The sequence below is a fragment of the Phyllobates terribilis genome, unplaced genomic scaffold, assembly GCF_046119375.1.
Source record: "Phyllobates terribilis strain yellow unplaced genomic scaffold, ASM4611937v1 Scaffold_69__1_contigs__length_7402412, whole genome shotgun sequence".
NCBI lineage: Eukaryota > Metazoa > Chordata > Amphibia > Anura > Dendrobatidae > Phyllobates > Phyllobates terribilis.
The window spans coordinates 7,131,097-7,149,563 of record NW_027362829.1 but is presented as its reverse complement, the minus strand read 5'-3'; the positions used below and the strand labels follow the sequence as shown (position 1 = coordinate 7,149,563).

The following is an 18,467-nucleotide window of genomic DNA, read 5'->3' as shown; positions in this document are numbered from 1 at the left end:
ATCAAAAGAAAAAGAATCTATCTAAGAAGGGGCAATTGTGTGGACTGAGACAATTATTATTAGCTGACACCTTAGGTATAAGGATATAAATTCCTGGTTTACTATAAGGAAATGGACAAACGATCCAGTATAGTATTTCTGAGAAGGTTTTCTGAAGCAATACCTGGGGTAATTAACCATTGCTCCCATATGTGTATAGATTTCTTGAGAGCGTTCCTTTAATATAAGATCCCCTTTCCAAGCATAGAGTGTTATTTATCCTGGATTTTAGTTCTGTTATCGTTGGGGGAGAATTGTCTATCCAATGTAGTGCCAACAACTTTCTGGCTTGGAATAATATTCTTGAGGTAGCTATTGCTATATGGGAGTCTGGGTCTACGTCTTCTCCCAGGAGTCCTAGGATACAGATTTTAGGTTCCAACTGAAGTTGTATCCCAAATACAGATAGTACAAGAGCGATCACCCCATTCCAGTAGTCGCCAATATTTACACATTCCCACATCATATGTATCAGGTGGGCGTCATTTTGATCACATCTAAGACATGCGTCATCCGTTTGTATTTCAATTTTAAATAAAATACTTGGGGATCTATATACCCTATGAATCAGAAGAATTCGGGACAATCTTTGTGACTCCGACAATGAAAGTTTCGGTGTCATTTCAGTATTTTCCCCCATTGCTCCTCAGATAAGGGACCCACATCCTCCTCCCATTTTGTCTTAACTATCAAAGGATATTTATCCAACTATAGGGCCAGTAACTGCCTATAAATAAGGGATATTAGACCTTTTGTATCCACTGCTGTAGCAATGGTACAGTTCTGCTCAAAAGTTTACATACCCCAGCAGAATTAACATCCTCACCTGTGACCTGTTTGCTTGTAATCAGTGTGTGTGCACTGACATTTCTGGATTGTGAGTCATGGGGAAAGCAAAAGAATTTTCAACGGATCTATGGAAAAAGGTAGTTGAACTGTATAACACAGCAAAGGTAGACGAACAAAGATTTCAGCCACAACGGCAAGGAAAATTGTTCTGGATGCAAAGAAAAACCCACAAATAACATCATCTGAAATTCAGGACTCTCTGAAAACTAGCGGTGTGGCTGTTTCAAGATGCACAATAAGGAGGCACGTGAAGAAAAATGGGCTGCATGGATGAGTCGTCAGAAGAAAGCCATTACTGCGCAAATGCCACAAAGTATCTCACCTAGAATACGCCAAAGAAGCCTCAAAACTTCTGGAACAAGGCAATTTGGAGTGATGAGACCAAAATTTAACTTTTTGGCCACAACCATAAACGTTACATTTGGAGAGAGGTCAACAAGGCCTATGATGAAAGGAACACCTTTCCTACTGTAAAGCACAGAGGTGGATCGCTGATGTTTTGGGGATGTGTGAACTACAAAGGCACAGGAAACTTGGTAAAAGTTGAAGGAAAGATGAATGCAGCACGTTATCAGCAAATACTGAAGATAAATTTTCACTCATCAGCCCGGAAGCTGCACATGGGATGTACTTGGACGTTTCAACATGACAACCATCCAAAACACAAGGCCAAGTCGACCTGTCATTGGCTACAGCAGAACAAAGTGAAGGTTCTGGAGTGGCCATATCAGTCTACTGACCTCAATATCATTGAGTCACTCTGGGGAGATCTCAAGCGCGCAATTCATGCTAGACAGCCCAAGAATTTACAGGAACTGCAGGCTTTTTGCCAAGAAGAATGGGCATCTTTACCATCTGAGGAAATAAAAAACCTCATCCACAACTACCACAAAAGACTTCAAGCTGTCATTGATGTTAAAGGGGGCAATACACGGTATTAAGAACTGGGGTATGTGAACTTTTGATCAGGGTCATTTGGATGTTTTTGGTTGTCATTAAGATTTAAAAAAGAGAAAACACAGTAGTTTGACAATAAATGGCTTCACCCAACTAATAACCATGAGTGGAGAAAAAGTTTTTTTGTTATCATTCATATTCTCTGAAACAAGGCCAAGAAAGGAAAAATTCTGCCGGGGTATGTAAACTTTTGTGCACAACTGTATCTAATTATATGCTTAAAGAAATAAGTAATCATCTGAAAACTCTCTCTCATCAAGGAAGACTAGATTCATTTCAGGAGCTCATATGATTGGCTGGTTCCTTTCCCATCTGGCTGCATCACCATCAAGTTCCTGATCCACTGAACGCCTTCTGCGAAGTGCTGGAACTCTCTGTGGCAATGGTGGAGCAGGTGGCCAGTCAGATATATGGAATGTCCAGGGCATCACAAATAGGTCTCATGTTGCTTGGATCTTTGAAAATTTACAGCTAGAATGGGTAGCCCCAGGAGTACATCAGGCCATTTTCCCAGAGGGCATCAAGTAGTGGTTTCAATACCCTTCTTTTAGTAAGTGTCATTCAGGATAGATATGTGAGCAATTATATGCGTTTTCCATTGAAATCACCAGGACCCAACTCCTCTGCTTTCCTCACAATGGCCTCTTTTACATTGAAAAAATGTATGCGAGAGATGTTCCTTGGACGCTCAGGATCTGGGCCATGATTGCCTATTGTACGGTGCGCCTTATAAATCTCCACCTCCTTATCAATAGGATCACCAAGGATATTATTGAATAATGATCGCAGTGTTGGCATAATCACTTGTGCATTGATGCTTTCAGGTATACCTCTTATCCAGATATTATTGTGATTTTCTTGATCATCAACCATATTAAACACATGGTTTATTTACTGGCTGTGAAGATCCAGTGTTAGTTTCTGAGCATTATGATGGCCTCTAACTTGGACGACATTATCCTCTAATCTCTGTACCTTGTCAGTAAGCTGTGACAGGATAGAAGTGAGGGGACGTATTTCAGTATTGTATGTGGTCTCCAGCCTCTGAATATATTGCTCCATATCTTCTTTAGTAGGGATAGACGTAATCTGATATACAAATAAGTTATGTTGTTCCCCACATCAGAATAACTGTAACATACCTGGCGGCGTCCTTGCATGGTGGTCCATCTCCCACTGTGCAAGAGCGCGCACTTGATCTCCAGTCCAGAATGTCTCTCTGGCTTCCCTCCATGCTGTCTGTTTGTGTCTGTTTCTGCTGCTTAAGGGCGGCGCCCGATCACTTCCTGCTTTTTGTACCTGCTGTGGGTCACGCCCCTTGTGCGCCCTCAGCCTATTGCTGTCTGTCACCTGGTATATAGCTCAGCTGCTCCCATCTATCCCTGCCTGAGCATAGTGTTTCTTTCAGTGTGTGCATGCACTCTGAAGGTGCCAGGTCCCGTTCTTTGTCTCCTGCCTTGCTGTATCAGTTCCCGTGTCTGAACTGAGTCCTGTCTATGTCTCCTGCTTTGCGGTATCAGTTCCTGTGTCTGAACTGAGTCCTGTCTATGTCTCCTGCCTTGCGGTATCAGTTCCCGTGTCTGAACTGAGTCCTGTCTATGTCTCCTGCCTTGCGGTATCAGTTCCCGTGTCTGAACTGAGTCCTGTCTGTGTACTCTTGCCTGCTGCCTTTCCTGGAGGCTGTATTTCCAGACCTGTCTGAACTCGCTCCTAGCCTGTTCCTCCGCCTTCTAGGGGCCGTTTTCCTAGACCCGCTCCTGTATCTTGTCTGTCCTGTCTGAACACGCTCCTTGCCTGTTCGTCCCGCCTCTCTGGGGGCCGTATTCCCAGACCCGCTCCTGTATCCTGCTGCAGTGTCGGTCTCCTCCGTACACTCAGTTCCAGTCTGAACTCTCTCCTATCCTTTACCTGTTTTGCCTCTATGTCCGTTCCCTTCCTTTTTCTGCAGAGTCTGAAGTTGTACCTAACTCCTGCTTGTTGTCTCTGTACTCCCGTTTGTGAGTTTGTGGTCCACTCGCTACTTCACTGCAAGTACCCTGTGGGTATCTAGCTCTGCCTTTCTCTTCCTGTCTGTTCCGTGTGAACAGAGCCCTGTCCCCCCTGCTCTGCCTTGCTCACCGCTCCGGCGGTTCTAGCCTGCTCCTACTCCTTTGCTCACCGCTCTGGCGGTTCTAGCCTGCTCCTACTCCTTTGCTCACCGCTCCGGCGGTTCTAGCCTGCTCCTACTCCTTTGCTCACCGCTCCGGCGGTTCTAGCCTGCTCTGACTCCTTTGCTCACCGCTCCGGCGGTTCTAGCCTGCTCTGACTCCTTTGCTCACCGCTCCGGCGGTTCTAGCCTGCTCTGACTCCTTTGCTCACCGCTCCGGCGGTTCTAGCCTGCTCTGACTCCTTTGCTCACCGCTCCGGCGGTTCTAGCCTGCTCTGACTCCTTTGCTCACCGCTCCGGCGGTTCTAGCCTGCTCTGACTCCTTTGCTCGCTGCTCCGGCAGTCTCGCTCCGCTCTTATCCTTTTGCTCACTGCTCCGGCAGTCTCGCTCAGCTCTGACCCTTTGTTCACCGCTCCTGGCGGCCTTGTCCTGCTCTACTCTTGCTCACCGCTCCAGGCGGCCTTGTCCTGCCCTGTTCTCGCTCACCTCTCTGGGCGGCCTCTCTGCTGTGTTTGTCCGCCACATCTGTGGTTCTGTTCCTGAGTCCCAGTGTGTACTGGGTCCTATCCCGCCAGTGTTCCTACCTGCTAGTGCCTCCCTGTCTGCACTCTTGCCTGTACCCCCCTGCCTGCATACCCGCCTGCCTGCATACCAGTCGTGCCTGCCTATACCCACCAGACTGTGTGCCAGCCTACCAGTCTGTTCCTGTATTCCCCTGTGTGGGTCAACAGCCGTGTCCGGGGTCTGTCCTGGAGTAGCACCTGGTCCCTCTGCTTGGTTCCTCCTTGGTGCACTGGCGTCGTATGCCGTCGTGCGACCCTGGTCGGATCGGGCGAATACCTAGTTACGCCCCTCCAGGCATTCACTCTCCGGCACGGTCCAGTGGAATCACTACTATCACACGCACACGCCGCTCAGCTCGGGCGTGTGCATTACAGCATGCTCAGGCCATGGTTCCCGTTGAGCCCCACGGCCTTCGCTCTCTGAGAAGTTTTCCAGCAAATACATGCATTAAAGATAATTTTTTTTTTTCTCAGCTGAGTTCCAGGCGAATTACGCACCCGTCCAGATGGATCTATCTGCTCTCGTTCCTGCGGATCCGCCACGTTACTATGGGGATCCAAAACAAAGTCGTGCATTTGTGGAGCAATGCATGCTACACTTCAAGTTCTACCCTCTATGTTTTCCCACCGATCGGGTTAAGGTGGCATTCATTATGTCTAACCTAGCGGGTGATGCCTTGGAATGGATCAACCCCCTATATGAAACACAGGATCCGATCCTCCTGGACCTAATGGCCTTCCTGGTGGCCTTTCTAATGGTCTTCGATGATCCTAACCCGGAGGCTCCTGCTGAAGCTTCACCTCCCAATATCTCGGAGCAGCCCCGATGGGTAATGTGTGTGGGCAGCGCAATAGTCCTCCAGCCCAATGAGACTACTGCCCACCCAGAATCCTCACAGGGTGACTACGCTTTCCGGAATACTTCTCCCAACCTCAAGAGGCAGTCCAGACGTGCTAGACGTAGAGGCAAGCCGTCACGCCAGGGTCTGTCCTCCCTGAGACCTCCTGACCCCAACCTTGAAGTCCCTACTGAAGCTTCATCTCCCTGTATCCCGGAGAAGCCCCAACGGGTAATGTGCGTGGGTAGTGCACCGGTTCTCCTGCCCGAAGAGACTTCTGCCCATTCAGACTCCACACGGGAGAACTTCCTGCACCCGGCATCAGATGCTTCACCCACTTTAACCGGTGTGCATGTCCAAGGATGCTCCAAAGCTGTGGCTACCTCAGAGTCTATGCACCTCTACTACCTGGCGGAGGACCCCCTGTTGCCTCCTGAATCCTCCGGGATACCACTCGATGACAAATGGAGAGAGACTTATCTACAATCGGTACTCGATACTTTGTCCGCTTCGTCCTGTGAGCCTGACAATGGGTACCCCAAAGTGGTAGTTACCCCCGAGTCTCTACACCCCTCCGACCAGGCGGAGGATCTCCAGTTGTCTCCAGAACCCTTCGGGGTGCTACCTGGTAGCGAAAGGACAGAGACTCTCCTATACTCTGTACCTGATACCTCGCTCGCTTCGTCCAGTGAGTCCAACCTAGTGTACTCCGAAGCAGAGGTTACTCCCAAGTCTCTACACCCCTCTGACCAGGCGGAGGACCTCCAGTTGTCTCCAGAACCCTTCGGGGTGCTACCTGGTAGCGAAAGGACAGAGACTCTCCTATACCCTGGATCTGATACCTCGCTTGCTTCGTCCAGTGAGTCCGACCTTGTGTACTCTGAAGCAGAGGTTACCCATGAGTCTCTACACCCCTCTGACCAGGCGGAGGACTTCCAGTTGTCTCCAGAACCCTTCGGGGTGCCACCTGGTGGTGAATGGACAGAGACTTTCCTATATCCTGGATCTGATACCTCGCTTGCTTCGTTCGGTGAGTTCGACCTAGTGTACTCTGAAGCAGAGGTTACCCATGAGTCTCTACACTCCTCTGACCAGGCGGAGGACCTCCAGTTGTCTCCAGAACCCTATGGGGTGCCACCTGGTGGTGAATGGACAGAGACTTTCCTATACTCGGTACCCGATACCTCACCTGCTTCCTCCAGTGAGTCCGACCTAGTGTACTCTGAAGCAGATGTTTTCTCTGAGCCTCTGCACTCTTCTGACCCGGCGGAGGACCTCCAGTTGTTTCCTGAATTCTCCGGGGTACCACCAGATAACAAAGAGACAGTAACTTTTCCTCATTTTGTACCTGATAACCCGTCTATTTCTTCCTGTGAGCTTGACAAGATGTACCTCGAAGCAGAGATTACCCCCAAGTCTCTGTCCCCCTCCAACCCGGTGAAGGACTTCCAGTTGTCTCCTGTACCCTCTGGGGTGCCACCTGAAAATATGTGGAGAGAGACTTCCTTGTGTGCTGTACCTGGTACTCCACCCGTTTCGTCTGTTGCTGAGGATGGCTGGATAGGAGGTAGCATCCTAGCTAACCAGATGAGATCAGTTTTTCCTGTGGACAGTGGAAGTGATCTCCTTGAAGTGAACGACTGGTCCTCGAATTCCCTGCGGAAGATTCTGGCAGGCCTGAAGAAGAGGGGGCGTAAGGGGGGGGTACTGTAACATACCTGGCGGCGTCCTTGCATGGTGGTCCATCTCCCACTGTGCAAGAGCGCGCACTTGATCTCCAGTCCAGAATGTCTCTCTGGCTTCCCTCCATGTTGTCTGTTTGTGTCTGTTTCTGCTGCTTAAGGGCGGCGCCCGATCACTTCCTGCTTTTTGTACCTGCTGTGGGTCACACCCCTTGTGCGTCCTCAGCCTATTGCTGTCTGTCACCTGGTATATAGCTCAGCTGCTCCCATCTATCCCTGCCTGAGCATAGTGTTTCTTTCAGTGTGTGCATGCACTCTGAAGGTGCCAGGTCCCGTTCTTTGTCTCCTGCCTTGCGGTATCAGTTCCCGTGTCTGAACTGAGTCCTGTCTATGTCTCCTGCTTTGCGGTATCAGTTCCTGTGTCTGAACTGAGTCCTGTCTATGTCTCCTGCCTTGCGGTATCAGTTCCCGTGTCTGAACTGAGTCCTGTCTATGTCTCCTGCCTTGCGGTATCAGTTCCCGTGTCTGAACGGAGTCCTGTCTGTGTACTCTTGCCTGCTGCCTTTCCTGGAGGCTGTATTTCCAGGCCTGTCTGAACTCGCTCCTAGCCTGTTCCTCCGCCTTCTAGGGGCCGTTTTCCTAGACCCGCTCCTGTATCTTGTCTGTCCTGTCTGAACACGCTCCTTGCCTGTTCGTCCCGCCTCTCTGGGGGCCGTATTCTCAGACCCGCTCCTGTATCCCGCTGCAGTGTCGGTCTCCTCCGTACACTCAGTTCCAGTCTGAACTCTCTCCTATCCTTTACCTGTTTTGCCTCTATGTCCGTTCCCTTCCTTTTTCTGCAGAGTCTGAAGTCGTACCTAACTCCTGCTTGTTGTCTCTGTACTCCTGTTTGTGAGTTTGTGGTCCACTCGCTACTTCACTGCAAGTACCCTGTGGGTATCTGGCTCTGCCTTTCTCTTCCTGTCTGTTCCGTGTGAACAGAGCCCTGTCCCCCCTGCTCTGCCTTGCTCACCGCTCCGGAGGTTCTAGCCTGCTCCTACTCCTTTGCTCACCGCTCCAGCGGTTCTAGCCTGCTCCTACTCCTTTGCTCACCGCTCCGGCGGTTCTAGCCTGCTCCTACTCCTTTGCTCACCGCTCCGGCGGTTCTAGCCTGCTCTGACTCCTTTGCTCACCGCTCCGGCGGTTCTAGCCTGCTCCTACTCCTTTGCTCACCGCTCCGGCGGTTCTAGCCTGCTCCTACTCCTTTGCTCACCGCTCCGGCGGTTCTAGCCTGCTCCTACTCCTTTGCTCACCGCTCCGGCGGTTCTAGCCTGCTCTGACTCCTTTGCTCACCGCTCCGGCGGTTCTAGCCTGCTCTGACTCCTTTGCTCACCGCTCCGGCGGTTCTAGCCTGCTCTGACTCCTTTGCTCACCGCTCCGGCGGTTCTAGCCTGCTCTGACTCCTTTGCTCGCTGCTCCGGCAGTCTCGCTCCGCTCTTATCCTTTTGCTCACTGCTCCGGCAGTCTCGCTCAGCTCTGACCCTTTGTTCACCGCTCCTGGCGGCCTTGTCCTGCTCTACTCTTGCTCACCGCTCCAGGCGGCCTTGTCCTGCCCTGTTCTCGCTCACCTCTCTGGGCGGCCTCTCTGCTGTTTGTCCGCCACATCTGTGGTTCTGTTCCTGAGTCCCAGTGTGTACTGGGTCCTATCCCGCCAGTGTTCCTACCTGCTAGTGCCTCCCTGTCTGCACTCTTGCCTGTACCCCCCTGCCTGCATACCCGCCTGCCTGCATACCAGTCGTGCCTGCCTATACCCACCAGTCTGTGTGCCAGCCTACCAGTCTGTTCCTGTATTCCCCTGTGTGTGGTCAACAGCCATGTCCGGGGTCTGTCCTGGAGTAGCACCTGGTCCCTCTGCTCGGCTCCTCCTTGGTGCACTGGCGTCGTATGCCGTCGTGCGACCCTGGTCGGATCGGGCGAATACCTAGTTACGCCCCTCCAGGCATTCACTCTCCGGCACGGTCCAGTGGAATCACTACTATCACACGCACACGCCGCTCAGCTCGGGCATGTGCATTACAATAACCTGTGGCTGGGAGGTAAATGTCCCTGTGAAGCAAGCACTGCACAGTATGGGGGCTTTGGTGAGCGTACAGGGAGATTTGTGGAGCTGTTTTCTTGTGAGGCCGACATTAAGAGAGAAATTGCTGCAGGACTTACAGGCTGGAGCTGTCTGGCATCATGAGGGTTTAGACTGCTTTTTTTCCATGCTGAGGTGAGGCAGTAATAGCTCCGGAGCAGGAAGATAAGACCTTCCATAAGAAACACGGCATACCAGGCATGCTGACAGAGGTGGAGGACCTCAGACTAACCTCTGATCTCTTCTCTCTTTCCCATATCGAAAGTCATGTTGGAGGCTGTAAATTGCTTATAATTCCCCCAGGAACACGGTCTGACGAGAGTGCTTTCAGTGTGTGCATTCTCTTGGTGCTATGTCCAGGCTATGTCCCTCCTGTTGATGTTCAATACATCCAAAGGCGAGGACAGTGAAGGCGGCGTTGATTGGGCATAGAGCTTGTGTGATGTAACAACTTTATGTGAGCCCCGGGAAAGCAAGTTGTGACACCAATGGAACAGTGCCAGAACGGGAGGTGCGTATGAGTGTTTTTATTTTAACAAGGCCAAACATGAGGAATGAGAAGGAGTTGTCCTAGTAGTGAACAACCCCTTTATGAAGATACAATTTTCGATTAAAACATTTCCAACATTCTGAACATGAAAAAGATTTCTCCCCAGTATGAGTTCTCTGGTGACCAAGAAGAGATTATTTATTCACAAAACATTTCCCACATTTTGAACATGGAAAAGTCTTCTCAGCTATGTGGGTTCTCTGGTGTTTAACCAAATCGGATTTCTGGTCAAACATTTTCCACATTCTAAGCTGGAAAAAGGGGCTTCTTCTCTGTGTGAGTTCCCTGATGTTTGATAAGACTTGATTTCTCTGTAAAACATTTCCCACATTCTGAACAGGAAAAGGGCTTCTTCCCTGTGTGGGTTCTTAGGTGTATAACAACATTTGATTTCTGGTTAAAACATTTCCCACATTCTGAACAGGAAAAAGGCTTCTTCCCTGTGTGAGTTCTCTGGTGGATAACAAGATATGCTTTCCGGTTAAAACATTTCCCACATTCTAAACATGAAAAAGGCTTCTCCCCTGTGTGAATTCTCAGGTGAGTAACAAGATCTGATTTCTGATTAAAACACTTCCCACAGTCTGAACAGGAAAATGGCTTCTCCCCTGTGTGAGTATTCTGATGTTTCATAAGACTTGATTTCTCTGTAAAACATTTCCCACATTCTGAACATGAAAAAGGCTTCTCCCCTGTGTGAATTCTCTGGTGGTTATTAAGATGCGCTTTCCGGTTAAAACATTTCCCGCATTCTGAACATGAAAAAGGCTTCTCCCCTGTGTGAGTTCTCTGGTGAGTAACAAAATCTAATTTCTGATTAAAACATTTCCCACAATCTGAACAGGAAAATGGCTTCTCCCCTGTGTGAGTATTCTGATGTTTCATAAAATTTGATTTCCGGTTAAAACATTTCCCACATTCTAAACATGAAAAAGGCTTCTCTCCTGTGTGAATTCTCTGGTGAGAAACAAGATCTGATATCTGGTTAAAACATTTCCCACACTTGGAACAAGAAAATCTATTCTCTGCTGTGTGAATTTTTTGATGTTTAAGGAAAGATTTTTCGAGGGGAAAACTTTTTCTAGGTTCTGAAAGTGAAAATGGCTTCTTTGCTTTAGAAGCAGTTTGTTTTTTAATGCTTATTTTGTGACTTTGATTTTCCTTAGTAATTGATAATGAATCAGAAGACAGGATCTGTTTCAAAGGATCAGATGATAGATCTTTGCTGTGAAGGGATGATGTTATATCTGTAGTAATGGCATTCACTTCAGTTGTATCCTGTGGGATCTCGAGATCATCTGATTTAAAAATTGAAGTTGTCAGCTGTCCCTCTGATCTTCTGGTATAATCATCTGCTAAGAAAAAAAACAATTATTAATTTTAAATAAAATATCTTTAAAATTTATATTTTTGAACATTTCTAAAAACACTCCTTAAAATGCATGTTCTTTAAAAAATTACATTATTCACCAAGACAATGATAGTTCATAGTCTAATAAAGGCTCTTGAAAAGCAACATGGCTTCCATAAACCCATCCAGCAATATCCGCTCTCCCAAAGTCAAATCTCCCCCTCGCTTCTGAGCCTTGCAGTGTGACCAAACCATACTTAGCATTCATGTATTTGGAATTACTATTGTGCGAAGAACCCACTTAATTTACGGTGTGTGTCTCCTGGAGCACAATCTGGGCACTATGTGTTGGGTAATAAAATGACACATTTGCAATTTTCACTCTCCAACATGCACTTCTTGATAATTTCCAGAAAGTGGCTGTGGAATCAAATTAGTCACTTTTGCTATAGACTGAAAAGCTCTGGAGAGGGACAGAAGCGCATACAAAATAGGGCAATTCCGCCTGGTTAGGAATAGGTATAATCGATGGTAGCACTAACCTAAGGCTGTTGTGTGTAGGCACAACACCTATAAGAACATAAAAAGCCGCTGCTGCTGCCCCGTGGCTGGAGGAAAGGTTCTTCCAGAGGTATAATGGTAAAAATGGAAGCTGACACGTTTAGGCGGGCTGGGCTCCAGAAATGAAAAGCCTTGGGATTCCAATACGGTTTGTATTAATACCAACACATTTTCTGTCATAAAAACCAAGCCTCTTGGTTTTATACAGGTGCATCTCACTAAATTAGAATATCATCAAAAAGTTAATTTATTTCAGTTCTTCAATACAAAAAGTGAAACTCATAGTATATAGAGTCATTACACACAGAGTGATCTATTTCAAGTGTTTATTTCTGTTAATGTTGATGACTATGGCTTACAGTCAATGAAAACACAAAAGTCATTATCTCAGTAAATTAAAATACTTTATAACAACAGCTTGAAAAATGATTTTAAAATCCGAAATGTTGACCTAATGAAATGTATGTTCAGTAAATGCACTCAATACTTGGTTGGGGCTCCTTTTGCATCAATTACTGCATCAATGTGGCGTGGCATGGAGGCAATCAGCCTGTGGCACTGCTGAGGTGTTATGGAAGGCCAGGTGGCTTTGATAACAGCCTTCAGCTCGTCAGCATTGTTGGGTTTGGTGTCTCTCGTCTTCCTCTTGACAATACCCCATTGATTCTTTATGGGGTTAAGGTCAGGCGAGTTTGCTGGCCAATCAAGCACCGTGATACTGTTGTTTTTAAACCAGGTATTGGTACTTTTGGCAGTGTGGACAGGTGCCAAGTCCTGCTGGAGAATGAAATTTCCATCTCCAAAAAGCTTGTCGGCAGAGGGAAGCATGAAGTGCTCTGAAATTTCCTGGTAGACGGCTGCGCTGACTTTGGTCTTGATAAAACACATTGGACCTACACCAGCAGAAGAGATGGCTCCCCAACCATCACTGACTTCACACTAGACCTCAAGCAGCTTGGATAGTGGCCTGTCCACTCTTCCTCCAGACTCTAGGATCTTGATTTCCAAAAGAAATGCAAAATTGAGGACTTCTGGTTCCAGCGCTGGTCATGTAGGGAGGATGACTCCTGAGCTCCCGGCACCTCTACAGACCTTACTAAAATACCGGCTACAAATAGCGGCGATAGGCTCCATAACCAGGCAAGTCAGGAAGACTGAACGGTGGGGCACGCGTCCCACCTACATGGAATGATATCTACTGCGCAGCAATGCCAAAAACAAGACAGCCCGTGCTTTCAGGGAGGTGTCATGGTGCTGGTACATGCAGACGCTCGCGCCACTGCAGAGGAAAGCAGGCTGGAGACGCACATGAACACTGGCACCGATGCTAACAGAGACACCCAGGTACTGGGATTGGACTATAAGAGACTGGCCTCGGAGGTGGCCGATAAACTATTACCTGAGATATTACATACCTTGAAAGAATCAGTGGCACAGGCACTGCAGGCAATGCAGGAACAGCTACATGAGGCCACTGAGTAAATAAACAGAATAGAAACAAGGATATCTGCAATAGAGGACGATGCGCACACTGATCAAGAGAGTCTGGCTAGACTTACAAGAGAAAATGTTGTATTGAGAGACTGAATAGACAACCTGAAGAACAGATCCAGAAGGAGTAATCTCGGAATAGTGGGACTGCCAGAGACATTCCCCTATGAAGAGCTGAAAAACTCTGTGAAATAGACATACCCAAAGCACCGGACATCATAACAGGACGCAAATCTGAAAGGGTGCACCGCATTGGTCCACCAGGAAATATGGAGAAAGGGGACAATAAAAGACCAAGACAAGTAATAGTAAAGTATCTTGATTTTTCTGATAAAAATGACATTCTACAGAAATATCGCCGCCTCAGACAGCCCCTGTTGGTCCGAGGGGTAAAACTTCCACTATTTGAAGACTTTTCAGCTGAAGTAACCAGACAACACAGATCCTTTGCTTTAATCTTCCCAGTCTTATTTAGCAAAAATATACGTTTTCAATTAAGATATCCAGCAATTCTTCATATAAGACTGTGGGATGGATCCTCCAGACCCTTCACAGATCTGAAAGCAGCGGAAGAGTTCATGGATAACATCTTGAATCTACAACAACAGGACAGCCCCTATGCACGAAGAACAGATCCTAGAGAGTCGCAAGGAACACCTGAAGAAGACATTGGGTGATCACCCCCCTCCTCATCAAATTCACCGAGAAAGCAAAGGCAAGACAGGAGATCAAAAACCCCATGAAAAGAAAGAACTGTTGGGACAGTGAGTAAAAGCACTCTTGGGGAAAGATATGGGAGTCTACTCAGGACGTTGATTATATAAGACTCTGTGATATTCCTCACATATACCCTCCAAGTGTCTCACCACCTTGCCTCATCCAGATCTTGGTCACTCCCCAGTAATATCCGTTAAGGGCTAACTGGTAGGAGGGTACTGAATGTTTTGTATTTTCATGTAATATGTTGGACGAGTCTGGGGGAGGAGGGGAGACAATAATAAGGGTATAATTTGAAAAGAGGGGCTATAGGAACAATCTGAAAGGAAAATGTGGCAAAAAAAAGGGGGTGATAGATAAATAAATAAAATGATACAGGAGGTGCCGTGGTGAGGGAGATTTGACCAGGAAGAAGTGAAGTCAAAGAAGCTTAAAATACTGTATATAAGCTTAGGGTCATTTATTAACATGGTCATCAAGTTTGGTTCATGTTTAGAGTTTAAAAAAGCCAAGTTTTGTTTGTAGGGATCTATAATAAAATACAATCCTGGAGCGGTTCATCTACACACGTTATCTCACTTGAACAGTTGCAGCTGAAAGCAGGGAAAGGGGGAGAAAAGGGAAAAAATGGGGGAGAAAAACCAGACAGTTGGGGGAAAAGGTAACCCAAAAAAATGTTGGAAAAAATTATGAGAATAATTTCATGGAATGTTAAAAGGATACGCTCTCCGCAAGAGCGTATGATGATTCTTTGTCACCTGAAACGCCTGAAGCCAGATGTAGCTCTACTCCAAGAAACCCATTTAGAAAAAAAAGATTTCCGGAGTATGAAAAAAATGTGGGTGGGTAAAGTTTTCGGGGCATCATCGGTTGATAAGAAAGCAGGGGTGCTCACATTAATGAATAAAAATATAAATGGGCAGATGAGTGAAACTTATGTGGGAGAAGACGGTAGACTTCATATTCTGTCATTACCTGTAGGGGAGAAACGTATAGCTTATACAATGTCTATGCACCAAATACAAATAATAAAATCTTCTTCCATCAACTGGAGAAAAAGGTAATAGCAGACCTGGGCACAAATAGAATAGTGGGAGGTGCTCTAAGTTAGGTGGTCAATGTTGAGGAGGACAGGAAGAACTATCAAAAGGCGACCAAAACCGCCAAAAGACAGGATAGAGTTTTACCCATTTTGTTTGTCTACGGGGTTAGGTGATGCATGGAGACTACTACACCCTCAGAATAGGGAGTCCACTCACTATTCGCATGCGTGTGGATCGCTATACAGAATAGATTATTTTCTCATATCGGCAAACATACTAAGAAGGGTAGAGGACACCCAGATGCAAAACATAGTAATATCTGATCATGCATTGATACTGTTAGATATAGCTGATACACGCCAAAAGGTTCAGATTTTTTATGGAGATACTCCTCCTTATTGAAAGATGATGAAGGCTTAGTGGTAAAGGATTAGTGGTCAGATTTTCTAATAGATAACGAAGAGAATAGGGAAAATAATAAATGACTATGGGAAATGGTAAAAGCAGTAACAAGAGGCAGAATAATGTCATATGTCTGTGGCAAAAAAAGAAACACTCAAAAAAAATTTGAGGAGGCCTCTGAGAAACTTAGAGATGCCTACACCAAATTTCAAACCAGTATGAATAAACATAACAGGGAAAAGTGGTTGAAGGAACAAAGATCGTGTGGGTGGAAAAAAGGGAACAATTATACCAGCGGGATCTCGAAATTAACTTATCCAAATATGGAAATAAATCAGGGAAAATGATGGCGAATCTGGTGAGAAATAAGTTAACAGTACAAGGCCCCCAATGTTTGAAGGACTCGAAGGGTAACATCCCAGGAAAATAACAGAAAGACTAGGATCCTTTTACAGAGATCTGTATAGCAACACCTCTACTGAAAAGTTTGGAAATAGCACTTTACTAGAAAGGGTTAAACTACCAAAACTGACAGATGAGTTTAAACAACACCTAAACGCCAAAATCACACTAGAAGAGAAAATAACCACCATCAAAAAACTCCACAACCACAAAGCACCAGGCTCAGATGAATACACAAGTGAATTCTACAAAACGCTAATAGAAGACATAGCCCCTCTTTTAACAAATCTATTTAATGACATACTGGAGGGAAAAGGAATGATTAATTCAAGCGTCATGGCCTATATCAAATTATTACATAAACCAGGAAAAGACCCAATGGGCCCGAGCTCATAAAGACCGATTTCTCTCAGAAATGTTGACAAAATACTCTCCAAGATAATGGCAGATAGATTGGCCACCATCATGCCAAAGCTAATATCACACGCACAGTCAGGTTTCATCAAGGGTAGACCGGCCACGATAAACATTAGAAAAGTACTATTGACACTTGACAAGATAAATCTTAACCCAAGGACGAGAGAAACACCAGCTTTACCTGCAATAGATGCTGAAAAAGCTTTTGACAATGTAAGATGGGATTGGATGTATATAGCGTTGAGAGGAATGTCTTTTGTAGGCCACTTCTATGAATATATACGCACCATATACTCATCTCCGAAGGCACGGGTATACAGTACAGACCAAAAGTTTGGACACACCTTCTCTAAATTTAAACATTTTTCTATATTTTCATGACTATGAAAATTGTACATTCACACTGAAGGCATCAAAACTATGAATTAACACATGTGGAATTATATACTTAACAAAAAAGTGTGAAACAACTGAAAATATGTCTTATATTCTAGGTTCTTCAAAGTAGCCACCTTTTGCTTTGATGACTGCTTTGCACACTCTTGGCATTCTCTTGATGAGCTTCAAGAGATAGTCACCGGAAATGGTTTTCACTTCACAGGTGTGCTCTGTCAGGTTTAATAAGTGAAATTTCTTGCCTTATAAATGTGGTTGGGACCATCAGATGTGTTGTGCAGAAGTCTGGTGGATACACAGCTGATAGTCCTACTGAATAGACTGTTAGAATTTGTATTATGGCAAGAAAAAAGCAGCTAAGTAAAGAAAAACAAGTGGCCATCATTACTTTAAAAAACAAAGGTCAGTCAGTCTGAAAAATTTGGAAAACTTTGAAAGTGTCCCCAAGTGCAGTTGCAAAAACCATCAAGCGCTACAAAGAGACTGGCTCACATGAGGACCGCCCCAGGAAAGGAAGACCAAGAGTCACCTCTGCTTCTGAGGATAAGTTTATCCGAGTCACCAGCCTTGGAAATCGCAGGTTAACAGCAGCTCAGATTAGAGACCAGGTCAATGCCACACAGAGTTCTAGCAGCCGACACATCTCTTCAACAACTGTTAAGAGGAGACTTTGTGCAGCAGGCCTTCATGGTAAAATAGCTGCTAGGAAACCACTGCTAAGGACAGGCAACAAGCAGAAGAGACTTGTTTGGGCTAAAGAACACAAGGAATGGACATTAGACCAGTGGAAATCTGTGCTTTGGTCTGATGAGTCCAAATTTGAGATCCCAGGGGGAGGTGGATCTTCCTGGCTGTAAGTTCTATAGAAAAGGGTTTTCAATACCCAAAGTCATTTCAACAGTTTTGGGTGGAGGAGAATGTTGTGATCTAGAGGCAAAATGGAGATCACACGATTGTGATACGGCCGGACTACACTACTGATAAAGCAGCCACAGCCGGTGACTGAGAAGAATCTGTGACTTCTCTGTATTTAGTGGTCACTACTCACCTGGGCAGCCATATGTAGGAATCTCCTCTTTACACCACTCAACACACATATGTCTCTGTAGTATTAATATGGGTCAGATCTTCACCCTGAAACAAATATCGTAAAAGTCACAGACAGATGGAGAAGTCCCATCTATGATCAGCTCTAATCCTGCCATCTACACCGTTCTCATTACACAAGTATAAAACATATAAAACATGTAATACTGGTGGATAAAACAAGACTGAGCACAAGACCTTCACAGCCGTCTACACATCATAGGGGAAATCTCATGACACCTTCTCTCCATCTACCTGATGATCCTGAGGAACATTGGGATCTTCTTGTTTACAGTCCTGTCGAAGAAGAGGACGGGGACATCTCTCTGGTGTTGTCCTCTTACTGGATAGAAGTGGAGGAAAGAAAATTCATGGACTGAATTCGTTCTTTACATACAGATAATTATAGGCCGTGTGTATTTAGTCCTGTCTATTACCTGGTGATGTGAGGGGCTGGGGAACCTCCATCATGACGTCCTTGTATAGATCTTTGTGTCCTTCTAAATACTCCCACTCCTCCATGGAGAAATAGACAGCGCCATCCTGACACCTTATAAGAACCTGACACATACAATGATACCATCATCCCCCCGATCCCTTCATAGCGTTACTGTATAATGTCCCAGCAGTGTCACCTCTCCAGTCAGCAGCTCAATCATCTTGTAGGTGAGTTCTAGGATCTTCTGGTCACTGATGTCCTCATGTATCAGGGGGTGAGGTGGAGGCCCTGTGATTGGGCTCAGGGGTCTTCCCCATCCCTCAGACACAGGGGCCTGACCGCTCACTAGAGGTCTTCTTCACTACTGTGTAATCCTGGTTATGGAGAGACACATTAATACATCTCACTCTAGACATTTCC

The 18,467-nt window shown here is 46.2% G+C and overlaps 2 protein-coding genes across 4 annotated transcripts in view; one reads left to right on the top strand and one right to left on the bottom strand.

The window, feature by feature from the left end:
- LOC141194332 (gastrula zinc finger protein XlCGF66.1-like) overlaps window positions 1-18,467 on the top strand; it is a 240,017-nt gene that overhangs the window by 129,085 nt on the left and 92,465 nt on the right. The gene's annotated exons all lie outside the window — the stretch shown is intronic.
- LOC141194342 (uncharacterized) lies at window positions 8,400-17,968 on the bottom strand. Of its 3 annotated transcripts, XM_073662242.1 has the most exons (3): window positions 17,864-17,954; window positions 17,571-17,656; window positions 8,400-11,094 (listed from the first exon to the last, which is right to left on the bottom strand). In XM_073662242.1, the coding sequence occupies exons 2-3, from the start codon at window positions 17,617-17,619 to the stop codon at window positions 9,989-9,991; spliced, it is 1,155 nt and encodes a 384-aa protein (XP_073518343.1). In that variant the 5' UTR covers window positions 17,620-17,656; window positions 17,864-17,954; the 3' UTR covers window positions 8,400-9,988. The 3 variants fall into 3 exon arrangements, 1 of the variants encoding a protein (XP_073518343.1); XR_012267096.1 differs by lacking the exon at window positions 17,571-17,656 and having other exon boundaries at window positions 10,965-11,094; window positions 17,864-17,965; XR_012267095.1 differs by lacking the exon at window positions 17,571-17,656 and having other exon boundaries at window positions 10,982-11,097; window positions 17,864-17,968.

Coding starts and splice junctions, on each gene's coding strand:
- LOC141194342 (XM_073662242.1), bottom strand. CDS start 17,619: ATGTGTGTTGAGTGGTGTAAAGAGGAGATTCCTACATATGGCTGCCCA. Junction 11,095..17,570: donor TCCTACATATGGCTGCCCAG/GTGAGTAGTGAC, acceptor TTTTCTTAGCAG/ATGATTATACCAGAAGATCA.